At 50.7% G+C, this 18,379-nt stretch overlaps 2 protein-coding genes and 2 long non-coding RNA genes across 10 annotated transcripts in view; 2 read left to right on the forward strand and 2 right to left on the reverse strand.

The window, feature by feature from the left end:
• Positions 1-1,789, reverse strand: part of Cfap65 (cilia and flagella associated protein 65) — a 35,063-nt gene extending 33,274 nt beyond the window's left edge. For 3 of the 7 annotated variants that reach the window (XM_031368019.1, XM_031368014.1, XM_031368020.1), the window contains exon 1: positions 1,660-1,779. The gene's annotated coding sequence lies outside the window, so the exon portion shown is untranslated. Of the gene's footprint in view, positions 1-968; positions 1,015-1,544; positions 1,568-1,659 lie in introns of those variants that run through there. The other 4 variants (XM_031368017.1, XM_031368016.1, XM_031368015.1 and 1 more) reach the window with 4 other exon arrangements.
• Positions 1,790-8,843: 7,054 nt separating this feature from the next.
• Positions 8,844-10,189, forward strand: LOC116088590. The gene is made up of 2 exons (XR_004117937.1): positions 8,844-9,053; positions 9,926-10,189. It is a non-coding gene; the product is annotated as an uncharacterized LOC116088590 (long non-coding RNA).
• Positions 10,190-10,395: 206 nt separating this feature from the next.
• On the forward strand, positions 10,396-11,143 carry LOC116089231. Its single transcript, XR_004118225.1, has 2 exons — positions 10,396-10,506; positions 10,912-11,143. It is a non-coding gene; the product is annotated as an uncharacterized LOC116089231 (long non-coding RNA).
• A 493-nt stretch (positions 11,144-11,636) lies between these two features.
• On the reverse strand, positions 11,637-18,010 carry Ihh (Indian hedgehog signaling molecule). Its single transcript, XM_031368873.1, has 3 exons — positions 17,218-18,010; positions 14,562-14,823; positions 11,637-12,993 (listed from the first exon to the last, which is right to left on the reverse strand). The coding sequence occupies exons 1-3, from the start codon at positions 17,530-17,532 to the stop codon at positions 12,335-12,337; spliced, it is 1,236 nt and encodes a 411-aa protein (XP_031224733.1). The 5' UTR covers positions 17,533-18,010; the 3' UTR covers positions 11,637-12,334.
• Between the last annotated feature and the right edge of the window lie 369 nt (positions 18,011-18,379).

Here is an 18,379-nt window from a genome sequence, read left to right on the forward strand (position 1 = left end):
TCTTTTTTTATTTTTATTTTTAAATCTGTGTGTGTGTGTGTGTGTGTGTGTGTTTACCATGTGCAGGTGGTACTGGTAGAAGCCAGAGGGTATATTTAATCCCCTGGTTCTGGAGTTAGAGGCAGATGTGAGTCACCCAATATCTGTGTGTTGAGAACGAATATCTTAAGCACTGAATCCTCTCTCCAGTCCAGCGCATCTTACATTCACAGTTTATCTCAATTCAGACCACCCACATTTCAAGTGCTCAATAGTTAAGGTTGCCTAGTAGCTACCACACTGGACAGCAAAGCTGGGATACTTATTTTGAACTTATTTATATTTTTTCACACTGCTTAGTATTCTTTTCACTTCTTTAAGTAAGATTATCCATACCCAAAATAGTCTCAATTTGAGCTGGCCATCTACTGAGAACTAACGAGCCAGACAGTATTGTGAGGTTTTCAACAGACATTTTAATCCCTACAGTTGTTTATGATTGCATGTGATTTGCCTTCTTTTCCCTGTTTTTTGAGACAGGGTTTCTCTGTGTAGCCCTGGATGTCCTGAAACTAGCTCTATAGACCAGGTTGGTCTCGAACTCTGAGATCCACCTGCCTCTGTCTCCCTAGCGCTGGCATTAAAGGGCTGCACCAGCATGCTTGGCTGTGACTTGCTTTTTATTTAACCTAAAAATCTCCTCCTTCAAGTTGGCGGCTAGTTAAGGTCCCCATGTTATAATGCAACAATCTCATGATCACCTTTAGGAGTTTATGCACTTCCCTCAGACACTCTCATTCTCTCTCCACCAACCAGAGAAACCCTCCCTCTGTTGACTCATTTGTTCCTAGAGGGTTCTCTAACCGCTGGAGGAAACCATCTCAGGTTCCTGCCTTCATCCCATCCACTCCTTCACAGATCATTTACCAAACACGTCCGATGCAGCAGGCACTCTGCTGGGCACGGGACAAAACAAGAAAGGTTCCTACCTCCAAATGTAAAGTGGGTGTTCAGATGGAACCCAAGAAATGCAAACTGGGGGTGGAGAGGAAAGTTGTTACTTTTCTGTCCGTGGAGAGCTTTGCAGTCCTGCCCCTAGTCCCTGATCTCTCAGACATCAGGGGATTCAACAGACAGTCTGCCCCGCCTCTCCAAAAAAGTCCCCATTCAACACTCCAATCTATCTCTGAAAGGCCAGAAAAGAGACGAAATAGGGTAGAAAAGTAGTCTAGTCCAGGCTTAAGGCAGTAAGCATGGAGCCTTTCCGGGAACAAATGAGGCCATTTCCAGCATTTCGCTGTGAAAAACCGTGCAGTTAGGGTTTTTTTGTTTTGTTTTGTTTTGTTTTGGGGGGGAGGGTCGGCGGGAAGGTTGTTTTAAACCAATTTTCTAGTTTCAGGGGTGGAGGGATTTTACCAGTTTCTTATATTTGTCTAATTTCCGATCTTAAAATTGTACAAACGACCGGCGAGAAAAACGGGAGTAGGGATGAGGGTAGGGAGTGGTCAAGTAGAGCTGAGGAAGAAAGCTGGAAAAACAATATGTAGGAAGGGAACAAAATGTACTTAGGGGGCTTCTCAGGATCTCCCGGCTCCCGTATCTAATTAGTCTCAATACAAGGAAAGAGCTTTCTGAAGACCCGCCACGATTTCCTGTAAAAGGGGGTTTTGGTATAGATACCTTCCTTGACACTTGTTCCTCCCGATGAGCTCCAACGTTCAGAACTCACGCAAATGCCGCCGCGCTGACGTCTCCATAGATACAGGACGCTCGGGACATAGCGTCTCTTGGTATCCCATGGCAACGACGGCAACTCAAAAGAGCCAAGGTTCAGAGAAAGCGAATGAGTCCGTTTCTTTTGTTTTGTTTTTTTTCTTTTCATTTCATTTCTTTTCTTTTATCTTCTCTCTTTTTCTTTCCTTTTCTTTTTCTTCTTTTTTCTTTATCTTTCTTTATATTTTGTTTCTTTTTGTGCTAAGAATTAAAGCTTTGAGCATCACTAAGCTACACACCCAGTCAATGCCTACTCAAATTTATTCTCCCTTATGTTAATTCCTGAGTTTAAGACTTTCCCTGATATAGTATCAACAGTGGTCATCTTCCATTCCACACAAGGTAAGCACTGTTCCCTCAATTTCATGATGTCCTGGCAATTACTTTAGCTGACAACCTTATTCATAGATTACTGTTGGGGTCAGTATTCATAGATTGCCTGAAGGGAGTCATTTCTAATCTCTTGAAGTAGACATGGATCTAGACTCAGAGCCTTGTTCCCTATGATCACAATGCTTCATTGAAAAACAGCCTCTGCTTGTTTCTTACTGCATAGGATTTAAAAATGTGTTCCTTCTGCTGCTGAAAGAGAATGTCTTTGGTACTCTCTTCCAGGTGTCTTTTTTGGTCTGCGACCAAGGAAAATTAACTTGTTTGAAGAGAGATGAAAGTTAATGTATGAAGAAATTCTTTTTTGTCTGTGTATTGGTGTGCATGCCGTGAGAAAGGTATCACTGGGTGAAGGCAACATAGACAAAGCCAAGAATCTCAAAGGTCACTCTTTGGCAATTAAATAGTTTTACTGCCTGAACAGTGAACCTATTTCTCCTCAGAATGAAAGAGGTGTGGTATGGTTATAGAGGGAAAGCTTAGAGAGCTGGGAGGAAACCCAGAAGATAAATAAGCAGTTTGGAGGATTGGGGTTCACTTATGTGAGGTGGGCGATGAACTGAAACGGCAAAGTGACCTGAGTTGGCTTGAGGGATCGCATGACCAGGGGAGGGCAGGACTGCTGCAAGGGAGGGCCAGGAGGTCAGTTAAGTCATGCCAACCCGATTAAGCCTGGAATTCTCTCAGGATTAAGGAATGTGGAACTCAGTGAGTGTTTCGCTGGTTTCTCAGAATCTATTTGGAGTTCCTATAATGATTTCTCCTTTATTTGTTTTTCTTCAAGTTCTTTTTTAATCAGCCTGACTCAGCTGGACTTTATGGACAAAAAAGTGGGGGTGTAAGTGGCAATAAGTGAATGAATGAATGATAATGAATATAAAGGAGTAATGGATAATAAAATGATGAATAGAAATGAATAACTGAAATTTCTTTTTCATAGTTATGCCAAAAAAAAAAAAAGATTGAGGACACTGACCCTTGATGCAGGATTTGGTGGGGACCTCAGGGATCCCAGTAAGAAAAAAACCTGATAATAAAGAAGTCAGACTTTCTGAGCCACGTATTCTTTGGTCTCCTCTCCCAAAGAACTTCTTCCCAGCATCTTTTGATTATATATTGGTGGATTCTGGGTTAGGACAGTGGAAGGACAGTTTCTTTTGTTATCAAGTGCTGTGGCCTGTGCTTCTATGAAATTATAACTGGAAGCTCTGAGGAGTAACTTCAACTGATGTAAGGACTCCCAAAAGAGAGGCCTCCACACACTAGACTCTTTGCTCAGGAAGGTGAATACTCAAGAAGGCATGGTTGGGTTCTGGGTGTGAGGAGAGGGAAGCAGAAGCCGGGATTGCCTTGGAAGTCCCATTATCAGTAGCTTAGATAGCTTAGAAGATGCTAGGCATTGGATCTGAGAGATCATGTCCTCTTTAGGTCCACAGATGCAGGTGCCATTTGCTTCAAGGCTGTGAATGAAAGTGAATGATTCAGGAAAATGATAAGAATGATAAGGACCAAAGTATTGGAAAAAGTAAGAGTAGATGGAAGACCTGAGATCCCTGTCTGAAGCCTGGGGCTGGGGGACAAAGCACAGTTAGCAATTTGGTCTTTACTGCATACAAAATATTCACACTTCCTTCCCAAGTGTTTTCTCACCAGCTTCCCCTGAAATAGAGAAAATTCCAGACTGGAAAATCAGACAGGCCTCCTCATACTTGAAATCCCACTGCCTCACTGCCTCTAGGGATATAGGCCTTCAACACGAAGGCTTTATTGATTAATTTCCAAAACACAGTGTTTCATTGATTAAGCACATGAAAAAGGGTGAACAAACACTTTCTCCCTCTGATCTCTATACATAAGTCACGCAGCTTTCTGTGCTCCTTCTCTCAGCCTCAGCCTCTCTGCAGTACACTTGGAAGGGAGAGTTTTCTCCTTTCCACACCTCCCTCCTCTGTTTCTCCAAGGATGGAGCTGCTTTTGCTGTGTTGAAGTTTGGAAAGCCAAACACAGTGTACCCAAGTGACAAGGATGCTCTGCTGACGAGTTAACGAGTCCATCCACCACTTGCAGATGAAAGGCCTGCCCCTCCAAAACTGAAGGGCATTTGTCACATTTCCCATTGCTGTGACAAAACACCTATTAGAAGCAATTTAAAGGAAGAAGGATTTGTTTGGGTTCCAGTCTCGAGAGGCTCTAAATCCAGCGTAGTGGAGAAAGCATGGCAGAGTTCACAGCAGTGGGAGCTTGTGTCTGGGACGCCTCACGTCTTGACAGATCAGGAAGCAAAGAAAGTGAAGCTGACACTCTTCACTCTTCCTTCTTTCTCTCCTTTTATTCAGCCCGGGGCCACCAGACCACGGAATGATGCCACCCACATCCACAGAAATCTTCCTTATTCAGTTAATCTCTATGTCAACACCTTCCTGTCCATGCCCAGAGGTATGTCTCTTGAAGGAATCAGTCAAGCTGACAATGGAGATTAACCATTACAGCTGTCATATGACAGGAGAATTCAAAGGAAAGGCTCTATACTTGTTGAGAACCAACTTGTGGGTTTCTACCTTTCCTATGCCAGCCTCCCTCCCTGACAATTTTCTCCCCCCTCCACCCCTGCCTACTCCCTAAATTACTGCAGAGTAGAAATCCATGGAGAAAAAAAAAAAAACCCTACATGATATTTCATCTTCTTAGAAAATTCAAGTTCAGGTCCTGGTTTCCTCTTTCTCTTTGGTCTTTGTTTGTTTGGTTGGTTGGTGGGTTGGTGGGTGGGTCGGATAGCTGGTTGGTTTTTTGTTTTTGTCTTGAGACAGGGTTTCTCTATGTAGCTCTGGCTGTCTTGGAACTTACTCTGTAGATCAGACTGCCTTTGAACACAGAGATCTGTCTGGCTCTGCCTCCTAAATGCATGTGGACTAAAGGCATGTAGTTCTGTCTTTCAATAACTGGAAAATGTGAGAAAAATTGTAAAGCCTCTCTTTACTCATCTGTGAAATTGGAACAAATGGGAGTTGTATTAAAAAAAAAATAGCAAATGGTAAAGTATGGGCACTGGATTTCTCAGACCAGACACCAGTTTCCCTTGGACCAGAGCAGTGTTCTAGATCCCACATTTTGCCAGGTATTGACTCTTTAGTCATGGGATAGAGCCTGAGTATGTAGGGAGAAAACTGAGAAACCAAACTTGACAGTGTGTGAGGCTGTGGGAGTGGATCAATGGCCCCTAAAGCTATGCTATACTAGTTTCGACTCAGTGCTGAGGACAAAGTCTTACCTTACCAGCAACTGTGAACCCAGGTCTTTGTTTCAACATGAAGTCTTTCAAGTCTGAGGTCTGCACTTACTGATCCTCCTCGTTGGCAGAGGGCCTGTCACATTTAACTATCCTTCTCTTTCTGCCTACGTGGTCTTCTCCTGACTCTCCGATTCCATGCTAACTTGAGGCACCAGCACCACGGACAGCTCCAGAAGTCCTGGCCATCCCCCTTTCTCTCTCCCATGGCTTTCTAGCTTCTTTCCCCTAACCTCAAGTCTTCAGAGTACAAAATGAACCAATAGAGGGTACTCCTGAGAGGACAGGAGAGTGGGGTGCTTAGGAAAGAGCCTAGGGTCATCCAACTAAATATGAATTCAAGCCCGGTACTTATTTACTATAAAAGGCTGCTTCTTTAGTTTTTAAGATCCAGTCTCCTGGACTGGAGAGATGGCTCAGCAGTTAAGAGCACCCAACTGCTCTTCCAGAGGTCCTGAGTTCAATTCGTAGCAACCACATGGTGGATCACAACCATCTGGAATGGGATCTGAAGAGAACAATGGTGTACTCAGATACATAAAATAAATAAATCTTAAAAAAGGAAAAAGATCCAGTATCCTCATCAGTTATGATGGCTAGCATTAATTGTCAGCTTGTCAGGATGTAGCATCACTTAGGAGACAATGCACATCCACGAGGGAATATCTAGATGAAGCTGAGGTGGGAAGATCTGCCCACTGTGGGCAGCAACATTCCACACACAGACATTCATTACTATCTACTTCAAACTTCTCCCGTCTTGTCTCACCATGCTGGTCACCATGCTAGACTGTCCCCTTGAACTGTGCACTTTTACCATTAAACTATTTTTGGCAGGGTATGTTATCACAACAGCAGGAAAAGAAACTAAGACATCTGCCACCCAAGAAATCTGAACAGCTGCTTCAAAACTTGTGAAGTATGAGATACTTCTAAAAAGAGAGCCTAGGCCGGGCAGTGGTGGTGCACGCCTTTAATCCCAGCACTTGGGAGGCAAAGGCAGGTGGATTTCTGAGTTCAAGACCAGCCTGGTCTAAAAAAAAAAAAAAAAAAAAAAAAAAAAAAGAGGATAAAAAGAGAGCCTGAAGAGATGGCTTGGTGGCTTAGAGCACTGGCTGCTCTACCAAAGGAGTCGGGTCCAATCCCCAGAACCTACCTGGTGGTTTATAATTATCTATGCCTTCCGCCCCAGGGGATCTGACACCTCTATACATGCAGGCCACTCATCCATACACATCCATGCTTATCAAAATTTAAAAATACGATTCAGCAACAACAAACAACAAGACAAAGAAAGAACCATTTCTGATCAAGACCCTTCCAAAAGTAAAGATACCTTAACATGACAGAGTGCTTCTTTTGGATGTGAAAGACCTCCTGGACCAAGATGTCAAAAGAGCTCACTTCTGGTTTGTGCACAAGGTTCTGTCTTCATTAGAATTTTGTTTATCATGCCAGTTTGCATTATCGGTGCTATTCACTTTGATCTCTTTGCTAAAGTGTGTCTGACAAAAAATTTTCAGTATAAACTTGCTACTTTATCTATTCCTTATTAGATTTTAATCCTGTCCACTGCTGGCTCCTTTTAAGATTAAGAGACTAAAACAGTGGGGGCAAGATGGCACAGCTGGTAAAATGCGTGCTGGGCTAGCCTGACAATGGGCATCTGATACTCGGAATCATGTTAGAATGATGTCCAGAAGGCACACTCCCATGCTGACAGTTGCTGCGGCCTGCTGTTAGGTCATGGACCAGAACACCCGATCTAGGTGGAACCGGACAGAAGCCATACACCTTACTTGTTAGATGTTACTTAGCTTCAGAGCAGAAATGGACTCACCGGTTTTGATCCAGGCTCTGCTATTGCAGTGAACTTTGCCTCTCCGGGCCTTAGTTTCCTTCATCCTCAGTTGTGTTTAGGACTTGAAGCCCCAGTGTGAATAGTGCATCTAGCTCACCTGATCTATAGGAAGCGTTCCTGACTGGAAGAAAGGGACGCACACAAGGTACGTTCTCTCTGGGAAGCTAATTTGATCATCTCTGAAGCGGTTGTGCTCATTCTCCTATTTTGTGTCTCCGTGGGATGACAGAGTTTTTAAGGGGGGCGTGGGTAGGATGACAGCAGAGACAAACATGCCCGGACTGGGATAGGAAGGCCCCTGAGTCTCTGCTCATCTTGGGTAGATGCACGTGGTGGATGCGTGCGTGCGAGGCAGTGGGTGTGGCTCAGGGCAGTGCTATACTCCGGGCTGGGCTGCTATCTACCCATAGAGGCCTTATCAGATCTGGGCAGGCCAGGTTCAGCCTGAGAAACAAAGACGCTTTGAGAAGCTGACTGGGGTGTGGGACGTGGGGGCTGAGCCTCAGCAGGTGCAGCCATCCAAAGGCCAGAGGGAACGGGGTGGTGGGAGGTTTATCTGCACAGAGGAACCCTCTAGAACGAAAAACAGGGCTTGTGCTCCCCATCAACGGCCTCCATTGCTAGAATCTGTCCTCTCTGGGCAGTTGTGCTGGGCAGGTCACATATGGTGGTTTGTCCCGCCACTGCCATGCTTCCTAATTCCCACCCCACATCCTAGTCTCCCTCTGACACCTGTAGCTCTCCAGCCATTATGTCCTTCTGCCCCTGGGGTTGCCCTGAGCCTCCCTTCCACACACTAGCTCCTGGTGATCCACTTGTCTACCTTTGCCCAAGTAATGCAGGGCCATAAAGGCCCAGTCTTATTTCTTTATAATGGAAGGTGCCTATTTCTGTTTCCCAGGTGGCCAGACCACTACCTAAAGAGCTGTTGCCTAGGTTTAGCTCTGATAAAAACAGGGTCCACCCACTGTCAAAAGGTCTCAATACGTGCAAGAGGAGAGGAGTGAAAGCCCATTTGGCTTCTAATGAGCCATGCCCAGACTGATTTCTAAACAAGAGCGAAAGCTACAGGAATGGCTTGAGGTAGGTACATTTAGAGAGGCCCCAGCACGGACAGGAGCAGGTACCTAATTGCACTGGGACACCTAATCCCATTGAGGGCAACCTTCCCAGGCAGCTCCAGAAACCCCTCAACTAGAAGTTCTTTAATCTTGTTTCCTGAACCCTAACACTCCAGATCTCACGATCTCCAGGTCTCTCTCCCTCTTCCCCCAGGACATGTGGACAGAGGAATAGCCTGAGTTCTTTCTCCATCCATTTTCAAGGTAGGAGGGTGCAATGGTTCAATTTAAAAACTTGTATGTTATAAAAGTAATCCTCAATGCATCATTGCCAAGAGTGTAAGATACCTGTAAGAGTAGTCACGTTAAGAGGACTCTGCTCCGGTGCGTGCATAAATGCCTACACCCTGGGGACAGGTTACTCACTGCAAGTAAGGCCCCAGTGATAGAACGTGTTTGGCCCCTTCTTTTAGCCCTCTTGCCGTCTGGCATTTGGTTACTGGCTGACCCAGTACAGAAGCCCTCCCCAGACGCCAGCACCTTGATAATGGACGCTCAAGCTCAGGAACTTTGAGAAGGAAATGACGTTTCTCCGCTCACTACTCTGCCTGTGGTATTCTCTAATGGCGGCACGGGGAGGCGCTACAGGAAGAGGAAGCAGGACCCCGGGCTGGGAGGTCTCAGGTGTACATGAAACAAGGAGGTAAAACATCTGTGTCTGAAAACCCACTCTGGCAGTAGCCTGGGCCAAATGGTACTTACAGAGAGGTGAAGCCCATGATTAAAAGCCCCACACTTCGCTTTGGCCCTTTCCTGAACTCCGTGACTCCCCTCATCTTGCCTTCGGCCTTTGGTTTTGTCGATTAAATATCTACAACCTATCGCCATTTTGCTAATCCCATGGCCAGCTCCCCAGTTCGGGTCACCTACTCTTCCTGCAGTTAATGTTAATGAACCCCCTCCTTCCACACTGCCCCTGCTAATATCTCTTCCATACAGAAGCCAGGGGATCCTTTAGGAATTCAGCTCATGAGCCCTACCCTGCTTTAAACCCTCCCAGCCCTTGCGTTGACTCCAGGCCCTTTCCCCTGACTCCTGTTACCTTGGTGATAAAGATGATGGCCACCATTACCGTTACTATTATTGGTTTTTTTTTTTTTTTTTTTTTTTTTTTTTTTTTTTTTTTTTTTTTTTTTTTTTTTTGGTGTTTCGAGACAGGGTTTCTCTGTATATCTCTGGCTGTCCTGGAACTCACTCTGTAGACCAAGCTGGCCTCCAACTCAGAAATCCACCTGCCTCTGCCTCCCAAGTGCTGGGACTAAAGGCGTGTGCCACCACTGCCCAGCAGCTGTTACTATTATTAATTTAATTTTAATTTTAATTTTTGTCCTGTTTTCTTTCTGATATGTGTCCCCCTCCTCCTCTCTCTCTTCCCTCTCCATCTCCCTCTGTCCTCCATGACCTGGAGGGGCTGTTCATGTTCTCCAACTGTCATGATAACCTGGTCTACCAGGAAAGAATGAGAAAGAAAACAGATAAGGACATCATTAACAATCACCTCACATTTCTCATTAGACAAGAGCTTTGGATATTTTAGCCTCCCGAGCAAGAATCTGCCAGAGAGAGATGACTCCATTCTAGATGCATCAACACGACAGACTTCCAAGCTTGCTAGATCACAAGTTCACCCCAGGAAGAGAAAGCCCATGACAATGGTGGGCCAGAGGAGGATACACACTGGAAGGATATACATTCCTTACTGTGTCATCTCCCGTGCATTGTCATCTGGAAAATGGCACACGGTGTTGTTATAAGCATTAAAAAGGCTGCAAGTGTAAAGTCTAGAAAACTACTTGGCAATGGTCTTCATGAGGTGACAGCCTGTGGAGACGTATGCCACAGACCTTTAGAGCAATGATTATTTGTTGGTTTGCTTGCTTATTTGTTTTGTGTCAAGGTGTTGCTAGGCAGCCCCGCCTGGCCTGGAACTTGTAACAATCCTCCCGCCTTTGCCTCCTGAGTGTTAGAATTATGGCTATATGTTACCATGCCCAACCAAAGATGTTTATGTTTTGTCTTGAAACAGGGCCTCATGACTTAGCCCAGACCCACCTCCAATTCGTGATCCTCCTGCCTCAGCCTCACTGGGACTATAGGTATGTGACACCTTATCTGACTTGGGAATATTGATTTGTATTGTTTTTCTGATCCCCCTGATTTTCCCTGGACACCATGGCCTACTGCTCAGGTGATCTGACTTGTGCAGAAAAATGTGCCTTAGGTTGGAGGAACTGAAAATGAAGGGTGCTATTCTGTCTTGGCAACAAACTGGGCCTTCTCTAGTCATAGCAGCGCTGGTGTAGTTTGGATGGGAAATGCCCGCCCCCCCCCCAGGAGAGCTTGGTCCCAGACAGTGGCACTAACATCTTCAATGACGAGGTCATAACAGGACAGGCTGTGAGAAGGTGGGACCCAGCTGTAGGAGTAGGTGGTCAGAAGCATGCTTCTGAAGGGTAGATCTTGACCCCAGACTTTCTGCTCTCTCTGTCTCTGTTTCCCAGATGTCATGAGGGGGATCAGTGCGGCTGTCAGGTCACAGAATGGAACTTCAAAGACCCTGAAACAAGAGAAACCATTTCTCTTGTTTTTCTCAAGTATTTTTTCCTAGTGACGAAAAGCCGACTGGCATCCACGGACCATTTGCCATGTTTGGGATATTTATAAAAATTAGTTCCCTGGCCTCCCTTTAGAACTATGAAGACAGAAGCCTTGAGGCAAGGAACAGCCTTTAAACAAACTGCTCAGGGAATTTTGATGGCTAGTTTATGGACCTCTGACATACCCAGAATGGGCCACTGAGAGTCATGAATTCCGTAGTCTTTCCTTTTCCATACTTCAGCTCCTTACCAATAGAAAAGAGTCTAGAACCCAGGCTCTGAGGTTTGGGGAAAGCAAGAGAGCCAGCTCTCAGTAGGGCACAGTACCATGGTTCTGGGTGTACGAAGTGACGATGGATCAGTTATCTCTGTGCTATCGCTGGCACAGCCATGCTGAGAGAGAATTGTGCGATAGTTGCACCCCATTCTCATCTGCCAGGTGAGGAAGGGCCTGTAGGAACATTTACCTCATGTCTATAGTGACCTGTCTATTGGTCCTGCTCATCAGGGTGGATTCCAAGGCTCTAACAACTTAAATAATTTTTATTACAAAAGAAAGACCAAAACATTCCCAAAATTCTCCCGTGGGTTTCCCCCTCCATGCAAATAAATAAGGTGAAGGAGACAGACTGGAGGAGGAGGAGGAGGAGGAAGAGGAGGAGGAGAAGGAGGAGGAGGAGGTGTGGTTCAGCAGAAGGAGCTTAGCCTGGGTAGGGGTGGCAAGGACATCCAGGTTCCTTCCCCAGTCCCAGGTAGTAGGGTCACATTGCCTGAATCAGAGACTCTGCCCATTGACAGCAAAGACTCAGGAGTTTGGAGGAGTGCGGCCTGCAGGTCATATTTCAGGATATCCAGGCTGGCGTGGTCTTTCAGTTCAGAGAGGCAATGAGTCCAGCCAGCTCCCTGCTGGCTCCTAGATTCTAGCAGCATCAACTGAGGTGCGAGCCCACCTACGGGCAGCCTCTCTTCATACTGTGATCAATTGCCAACAGTAAAGTCACAAACCCAGGCCCCGAGAAACACTGGTGTAAGCAGTCCAAAGACAGATGGAATGGGTGTGAAGAGTCGCAGTCAGAGCTAGCTGGGTCTTGAGGTCTCTAGGGAAAGAGAGCCCATCACCCCCCTTGTTGGCTCAGCTCATAGCTCAACACCAAGATGAAGGTTTGGGGCCCAACACTACCTGGTCAAGTCTCAATGGTGTCTCCACTCTGGAGCAGAGGACAGAGACATCCTCAGGCCAGGTGCTTTCCACCAGCAGAGCCTTCCTGGTGAGGAGGCCTATTGGATCCAGCATAGCAGTTCCAGGAGGGCAGTGGTTAGAGTCCCTTCAGCTTCCTGCCCCAGACACGCCCAGTGGATGGAAGGTGCTCTCTTCTAGCAAGAGACGCCCCAGGCGGTAGAGCAGCTGAGGGTACCAGTGAACACCCTCACTTGGGGTCCAGCTGCCCCAAGCCAAGCTGGGAAACAGTCGCAGGGGCCAGAAGGCCAACTGAGCCAGATGGTGGTCAGCCACAGCGGCAAAGCAGGAGGCTACCACATCCTCCACCACAAGTGTCCCATGCCTTGTGAGAGGAGCATAGGACCCAAGGGCCACGTGGGTGGAGACAGATGCCACCCGAGCAGGCTGGAGGCCTGGTAACCCGGCTACCAGCACATATTGGCCTGGTTGCACATGGCTGGCAAAGGTGGCCCGGAAGTGGGCTGCGGGTTCTGTATGGTTGTCCGAGATGAAGAGCAGGTGGGCAGGCGTGAGTGACAGCCGACGCGGAGGATCCTGAGTCTCAATGACCTGGAAAGCTCTCAGCCTGTTTGGCTCACGGTCCAGGAAGATGAGCACGTCACTGAAGGTGGGGTTCCCATCCTCCCCCATGGCCAGCACCCGGTCTCCTGGCTTCACAGCTGACAGGGCCACACGCTCCCCATTTTCTAGGCGCACCTGGGCTCCGGCAGGAAAGCAACCACCTGTCTTGGCAGCAGCCGAATGCTCTGTAGGTAGAAGGGACATGAAGGTGTTACTGCTGGATGCTCACATTCTTAGGCACAGTGTCCCGCCCCTAGCACCCTAACCCAGGAGAGCTTCTCTTGTTTTCAGATAATGCTCTACTATCACTATACCTCAGCTTCTGATAACCCATCACCAACCCATAGCTTGATTCTCCACCCTTTTTCTCCCTAGCCCAAACCCTAGCCAGTGGGAGGAACACACAGGGGCTGGAACACCAGATGCTGTCCCCACTGGATTCTGCCATGAATTCCAGAGGCTGGAGGTCAGCAGAGCCGCTGGCTATTTGTGACCTGAACCCAGGAAAGCTGCAGACTTGTGGAAATGGGGAAGCTGGCTTAGCTTTGCTGGGGTCTAGATAGTCTGTTCTACCACTTGATCAAACACCTCCAAGAAATGGCCCTCCCAGACTGACATTCCAAGTGCTGTGACCGAGCTGACCATCTGAGTCTATGGAAGTGAGAAAACAGGTTCCTTGAAGCATCCCCAGAGCGAGTGCTCAGGGGGAGATCAACGGCAAGGGCAAAGCCCATCATTTTCAGTTCATGTGTTGGTCCCTTATGCAGGAGCTGGGCATACGGGTGTCAGATGGTGGGATGGAGATCCGTGTCTGGAGTCAGGAGTAATGAATGGAAGGGGCCACTTGGCAAGCTGACCTTTGGACCGGTGTTTATAGATGAAGTGGGTATGATTTTAAGTACACACAGTTGGAAGGGTCAGGTTGTGGATGGAGCGAAGTAGGATCACCCTCGTGAACCCCGGTGAATCAAAAATACCAAAAAAGGTCTAGTGTGCCAGTCAGTGAGTGCAACTACTATATAGTCCCACGTAGAGGGGGCGTGCAGCCAAGTGGGACCCATAGGAGAACCATGTGAAGCATTCGTGAGTGGGTTAAGTGTAAGTGACAGGGACACTGGTGAGACTGGGGATGAGGGGGCAAGGCTCCAGTGCCTGCCAGTTTTGATCAACAAGGCGGCCAATCTGGGAAAAAATCCACTTTATTGAGTCCATTTTACCTCCAAAATGTCCAGCTTTGGGGTTCTGGGGAGGAGACTGGGGACGCCTGCGCCCCACTGGGAGGCCTGACCTGCATTTGGGTGGTAGGTTCTGAACCTCTTGGGCTTCTGGTCGGGCACTCTGATGTCTAGACACACTCTGGCCCCTAGCCCCATCATGCTTTGTTCTGCATGGGCCTGGATTGGGGGACAGTGGTGCCTGCCCACCTGGCTTCCTCCATCTCTTCAACTTGTTCTGTCTTGCACTTCCTGTAGCCGTCTCTGGGCTGTGGACCACCAGGTCAGCACTCAGTGGTTGGGGAATAGGCCCTGTCTCTCTAGGCTCCTGCCGTGACACTACCGGACATGGGAGGAGCGAGCAGTCCAAAGCAGCTGCGGGGAGCGCTGGTGCCGCCTTGGAGGAAATCCTCTTCCCTCGGGTCCCCGCCTCCATCCCCTGGAAGCCATCTTCTTCTTGACCCTACCGGGCCTTGAGCTGCCTGCCCACGCCCTGCGGCCCCGGCCCCGGGCCCAGCCCCCCGGCAGCAGCGGCTCACCAGACTTGACAGAGCAATGCACGTGGGCCTTGGATTCGTAATACACCCAGTCGAAGCCGGCCTCCACGGCTAAGCGCGCCAGCAGTCCATACTTATTTCGGTCGCGGTCTGAGGTGGTGATATCTACCGCGCGGCCCTCATAGTGCAAAGACTCCTCTGAGTGATGGCCATCTTCATCCCAGCCTTCAGTCACCCGCAGCTTCACGCCCGGCCACTGGTTCATGACCGAGATGGCCAGAGAGTTCAGACGGTCCTTGCAGCGCTATGGAGGGGAAGGAGCTCGAAGTTAGGGAAAGGAACCCACGGGGTGCAGGTGACGGAAGCTTCGACCGACTCTCCCACAACACTCAAAGGACTCGGAAAACTTGGGAGGACCTCTGCCCTTTTCCCCTTAGGAGTAGATGACTCTAAATGTGTCTAGGAGCCAGGAGTCCCCAGGGAACTAGGCCACACAGTGGCGCCACGAATCTGGAGGACCCATGGAGTCGTGCACTCTCAGGGGACTCTTCTCCAGTCTGTGGAGATCCACTTGGCTCCCTCTCACTTGTTTGGCGTTTGCATTCCCCACAAAGGTAGCTATGTTTTCCCAGAACCCAGTTGCCCGGTTTTACCTAGGCATCAAGGTGGATCATCTGCCGCGAGGGAGAAAATTTTGAACAGTTCACTGCCTGCGGGCTGGCCTGCTGGGCATGCAAGGCCAAAGGTGCCCAGTAGGTGTCACCGCAGTCCCAGAGCTGAGGCCACCAGACACCGAGCCTAGGCAGCAGGGCAGGTGCAGACCCCAACAGCGGCACAGGTCTTGGGGGGGGGGGCGGTGTTGGAGGAAAATTCCTCCCCTTGGATCCCACCAGCAAGTGACACGAAATATTCCCATTGGGAACCTTCTTTTGAACCCACACCTGCCCATGCTTAGCTGGAGACATCTCAGGCAGAAAGCCAGTGCCCCTCCTATCTGACTTGGACACGGGGGGGGGGGGGCCTACAAGGGACCAGGGAGCTCTCACATCTACACCGGGGTGCAGTGTCCTTATTTAGGAAAGGATCAAAAAGAAACGGGGCCTTTGATCTCAAGAAACCGGTTCTGAACCCTTGGATCTTCCTTGAACAGTGTGAGTGTAGGATCATCAGTGATGGCTGCCTATTCACGAAGAATCCTTGTCATTTGCCCAGGCCACCATGCACTTGACTGAGGAAAGGGAGTGGAATTTCCACCTATGAGGAGGGACCCCTCCATCAGTCTTTAACACCTAGGTAAGGTGTGAGATCCCGCCAAGTATCTATCAACCTACCTCTGTCCCCACAGAGCCCGGGGCCTACAGACCCTTGGGTTTCACCTCAAGAGTCAACAATGACTAAGATCCAAGGCCTGGGCCGTCTTCCGCACTGTGCAGCCTGGCTTGAGGGTGCTCATTGCCCGGGATGGGGGTGTAGCTAGGCTCCGTTAGCTCCTTCTAGAGCCCCGTGATCCAGTTCTTAGACCTCACGTACATCTGTCCGCCTTACTAGCCAGCTGCCGCGCTTGACTCTTCCCCTCTACCCCCTCCTTCGGGTACAGAGCCTGGGCGTTCGCTGTCAATGATTGCCCAGCCTGTGGCCCGGATCCTTATCTGCATTCCTAGGCGCTCAGCCCGGCCCGGCCACCGGCCAACCTTCGGCCCCGACATCGGCCGGCCGGCCCCGGCGCCAGGGCGCAGGCTGAAGGCCGTGGTTAAGTTGCTCTTCCGAAAGGCAGCCTACTGACAGGGGAAGAGCCCGTAGACCCTAGCGGAAAGGGGTGTGTATCTTTTCCAAGGCACATCAGGCTTCGGAGGAAAAAAAAGTGTGTGACCTTGATGTCTGGCAGAGTTAGGTCCTGCTCTGTGCATGCAGAGATAAGTTAGTGTCAGCTCTGCCCCCTCCCTTCCTAGGCACCCCTACTCCTGTTTCCAGTCCTTCTTGTCCGTGCTTCCAAGCTCAAGGATTTCTCCCCAAGCTTGGTCTCAGAGCCTGAAGTCTCCAGCACCCCACCCTTTAACCGCAACCGCGCCGCTCAGCCCTCGCGACAGACACGTGGGCTCCCTCGGCTGGTTCCCTCTCCTACCTCTGTCTCCACACTCAACTTTTCCCTGCTATTCCTTAAGCCCAGAACCAGCCAAGTCGCTGCTCCAGGAGAGAGCAGTGCAGCTAACCAAGGGCACAAGGGGAGGAAAGGGGACCATGGGGTCCCTAGTATCCCGAGCTTCTTCGCCTCAGGGATGCCAAATGGCTTCGTAATGACCAGGGCTGGGCTCTGAGAAATGTTAGAGGCCGAAAAGGATTTCGTGGTCCCTGGAGGCACAAGAGGCAGCCAGGTCCAGGTACCTCAGGTGCCAGATCTGACCTGAGCTGCTAACCCTCGCGGGCAGAGGGGCCGCCCGCCAACCTGCTGAGCTGTGGGGCTTGGCAGCCGGCAAAGAGTTCCTCTCAAAGATACCGGGGCGGGATCCCGGATGCCAACACTCCCGCGGGGTCCCTCGGCCAGCCCGTCTTGGGCAGAAAGACACCCGGGATTCACGAGAAGGGCAGGTGCCAGGGGGCGTGCCAGGCAGTTGAGAAAAAAAAAGGTGCCAGGCGAGAGGATAGGGCCGGGCAGGTGGCGATGCTTCGATGGCGCGCTGGGAGGACCGATCGCGCTCACCTGGGTCATGAGGCGGTCGGCTCCCGTGTTCTCCTCGTCCTTGAAGATGATGTCGGGGTTGTAGTTGGGGGTGAGCTCTTTGAAGCGCTCAGAGCTGCGCGCGATCTTGCCTTCGTAGCGCCCGCTGGCGCCCAGGGTCTTCTCTGGCACGTTGGGGCTGAACTGCTTGTAGGCAAGAGGCACGAGCTTGCGAGGCGGCCTCCGGCGGCTGCCCACCACCCGGCCCGGCCCGCAGCCCCGCGCCGCCGGCACCAGAAGCAGCAGCAGCAGGAGCAGACAGAACCGCAGTCGGGGCCGGAGCCAGGCGGGAGACATGGCCGGGGAGCCCGGGAGAGCGGCGGGCGAGGGCGCCTGGTGGGCTGATGGGTGGGCGCGTGGCTGGGACAGCTTCGGGGACTCAGGCGTCTGGGTGGCTCTTGGGGACTCCAGGCGGGGGCGCCATGGGCAGCGCGACGCGGCTCAAGGCCGACGGGACTCAGGTGCGGGGCGGGGGGCCCGGGGCCCTGGCTGGTGGCGGCGTGCTGTCCCCCTCGGCGCCTCGACTCTGAGCTGCCCGGCTCGCCGGCCGCCAATAAATAGGCCGGCCCGTTTGTTTTGGCAACGCGGCGACGGCGGGGGGCGGCGGGCGGCGGGGCTGCGGGCCGGCGGGCTGGGCTGGGCTGGCCGGGCCGGCGGACTGGAGGGACCCGCGGTTAGCACCCCGGCCCGGCGGTCAGGCGGCTCGGGCAGAGCGGGAGCTGCTGCCGTCTGCGGCGCAGCCCGGGGTCGAGTGAGAGGGGAAATGGAAGAGATCCGGGCTCGGGACCCGCGCAGACCGCACCCTATCCATGTCCCTGCCTCCTGCGCGCTCGACAGCGAACCTGCAGCAAGGGCGGCCCAGCCTCCTCCCCCTCCGGCGGGCGGCCCCAAGGCCAGCCAGCCCTGTCCCGCGCGCTCCTCAGCCGCGCGGCCACCCGCCCGCTGCCCTTTGCGCCCCCTGCGCTGCCTGCGATTGTCCTCCTGACGGGCCTCACCCCACCCTGGTCTCGCCTTCCCGTTCCTCGTGGCTCCGGGGAGCCCCACCAGGCGCAAACCTCCTGGACAGGAGATGCCACCCCCACGGAGACCGCAACCCACGTCGCAGCCGGACGCAAGAGGGGGGCTGGGGGACAGTGGCCGGACC

This window comes from Mastomys coucha, unplaced genomic scaffold, assembly GCF_008632895.1.
Source record: "Mastomys coucha isolate ucsf_1 unplaced genomic scaffold, UCSF_Mcou_1 pScaffold14, whole genome shotgun sequence".
Taxonomy (NCBI): Eukaryota; Metazoa; Chordata; class Mammalia; order Rodentia; family Muridae; genus Mastomys; species Mastomys coucha.

What these genes read in the sequence shown, in the direction of transcription:
- Ihh (XM_031368873.1), bottom strand. Translation starts at nt 17,532, where the DNA reads ATGTCTCCCGCCTGGCTCCGGCCCCGACTGCGGTTCTGTCTGCTCCTG. An exon ending in CCGACCGCCTCATGACCCAG is followed by an intron (nt 14,824 to 17,217) that starts GTGAGCGCGATC and finishes TCCCCTCCATAG; the next exon opens with CGCTGCAAGGACCGTCTGAA. An exon ending in GCATTGCTCTGTCAAGTCTG is followed by an intron (nt 12,994 to 14,561) that starts GTGAGCCGCTGC and finishes TTCTACCTACAG; the next exon opens with AGCATTCGGCTGCTGCCAAG.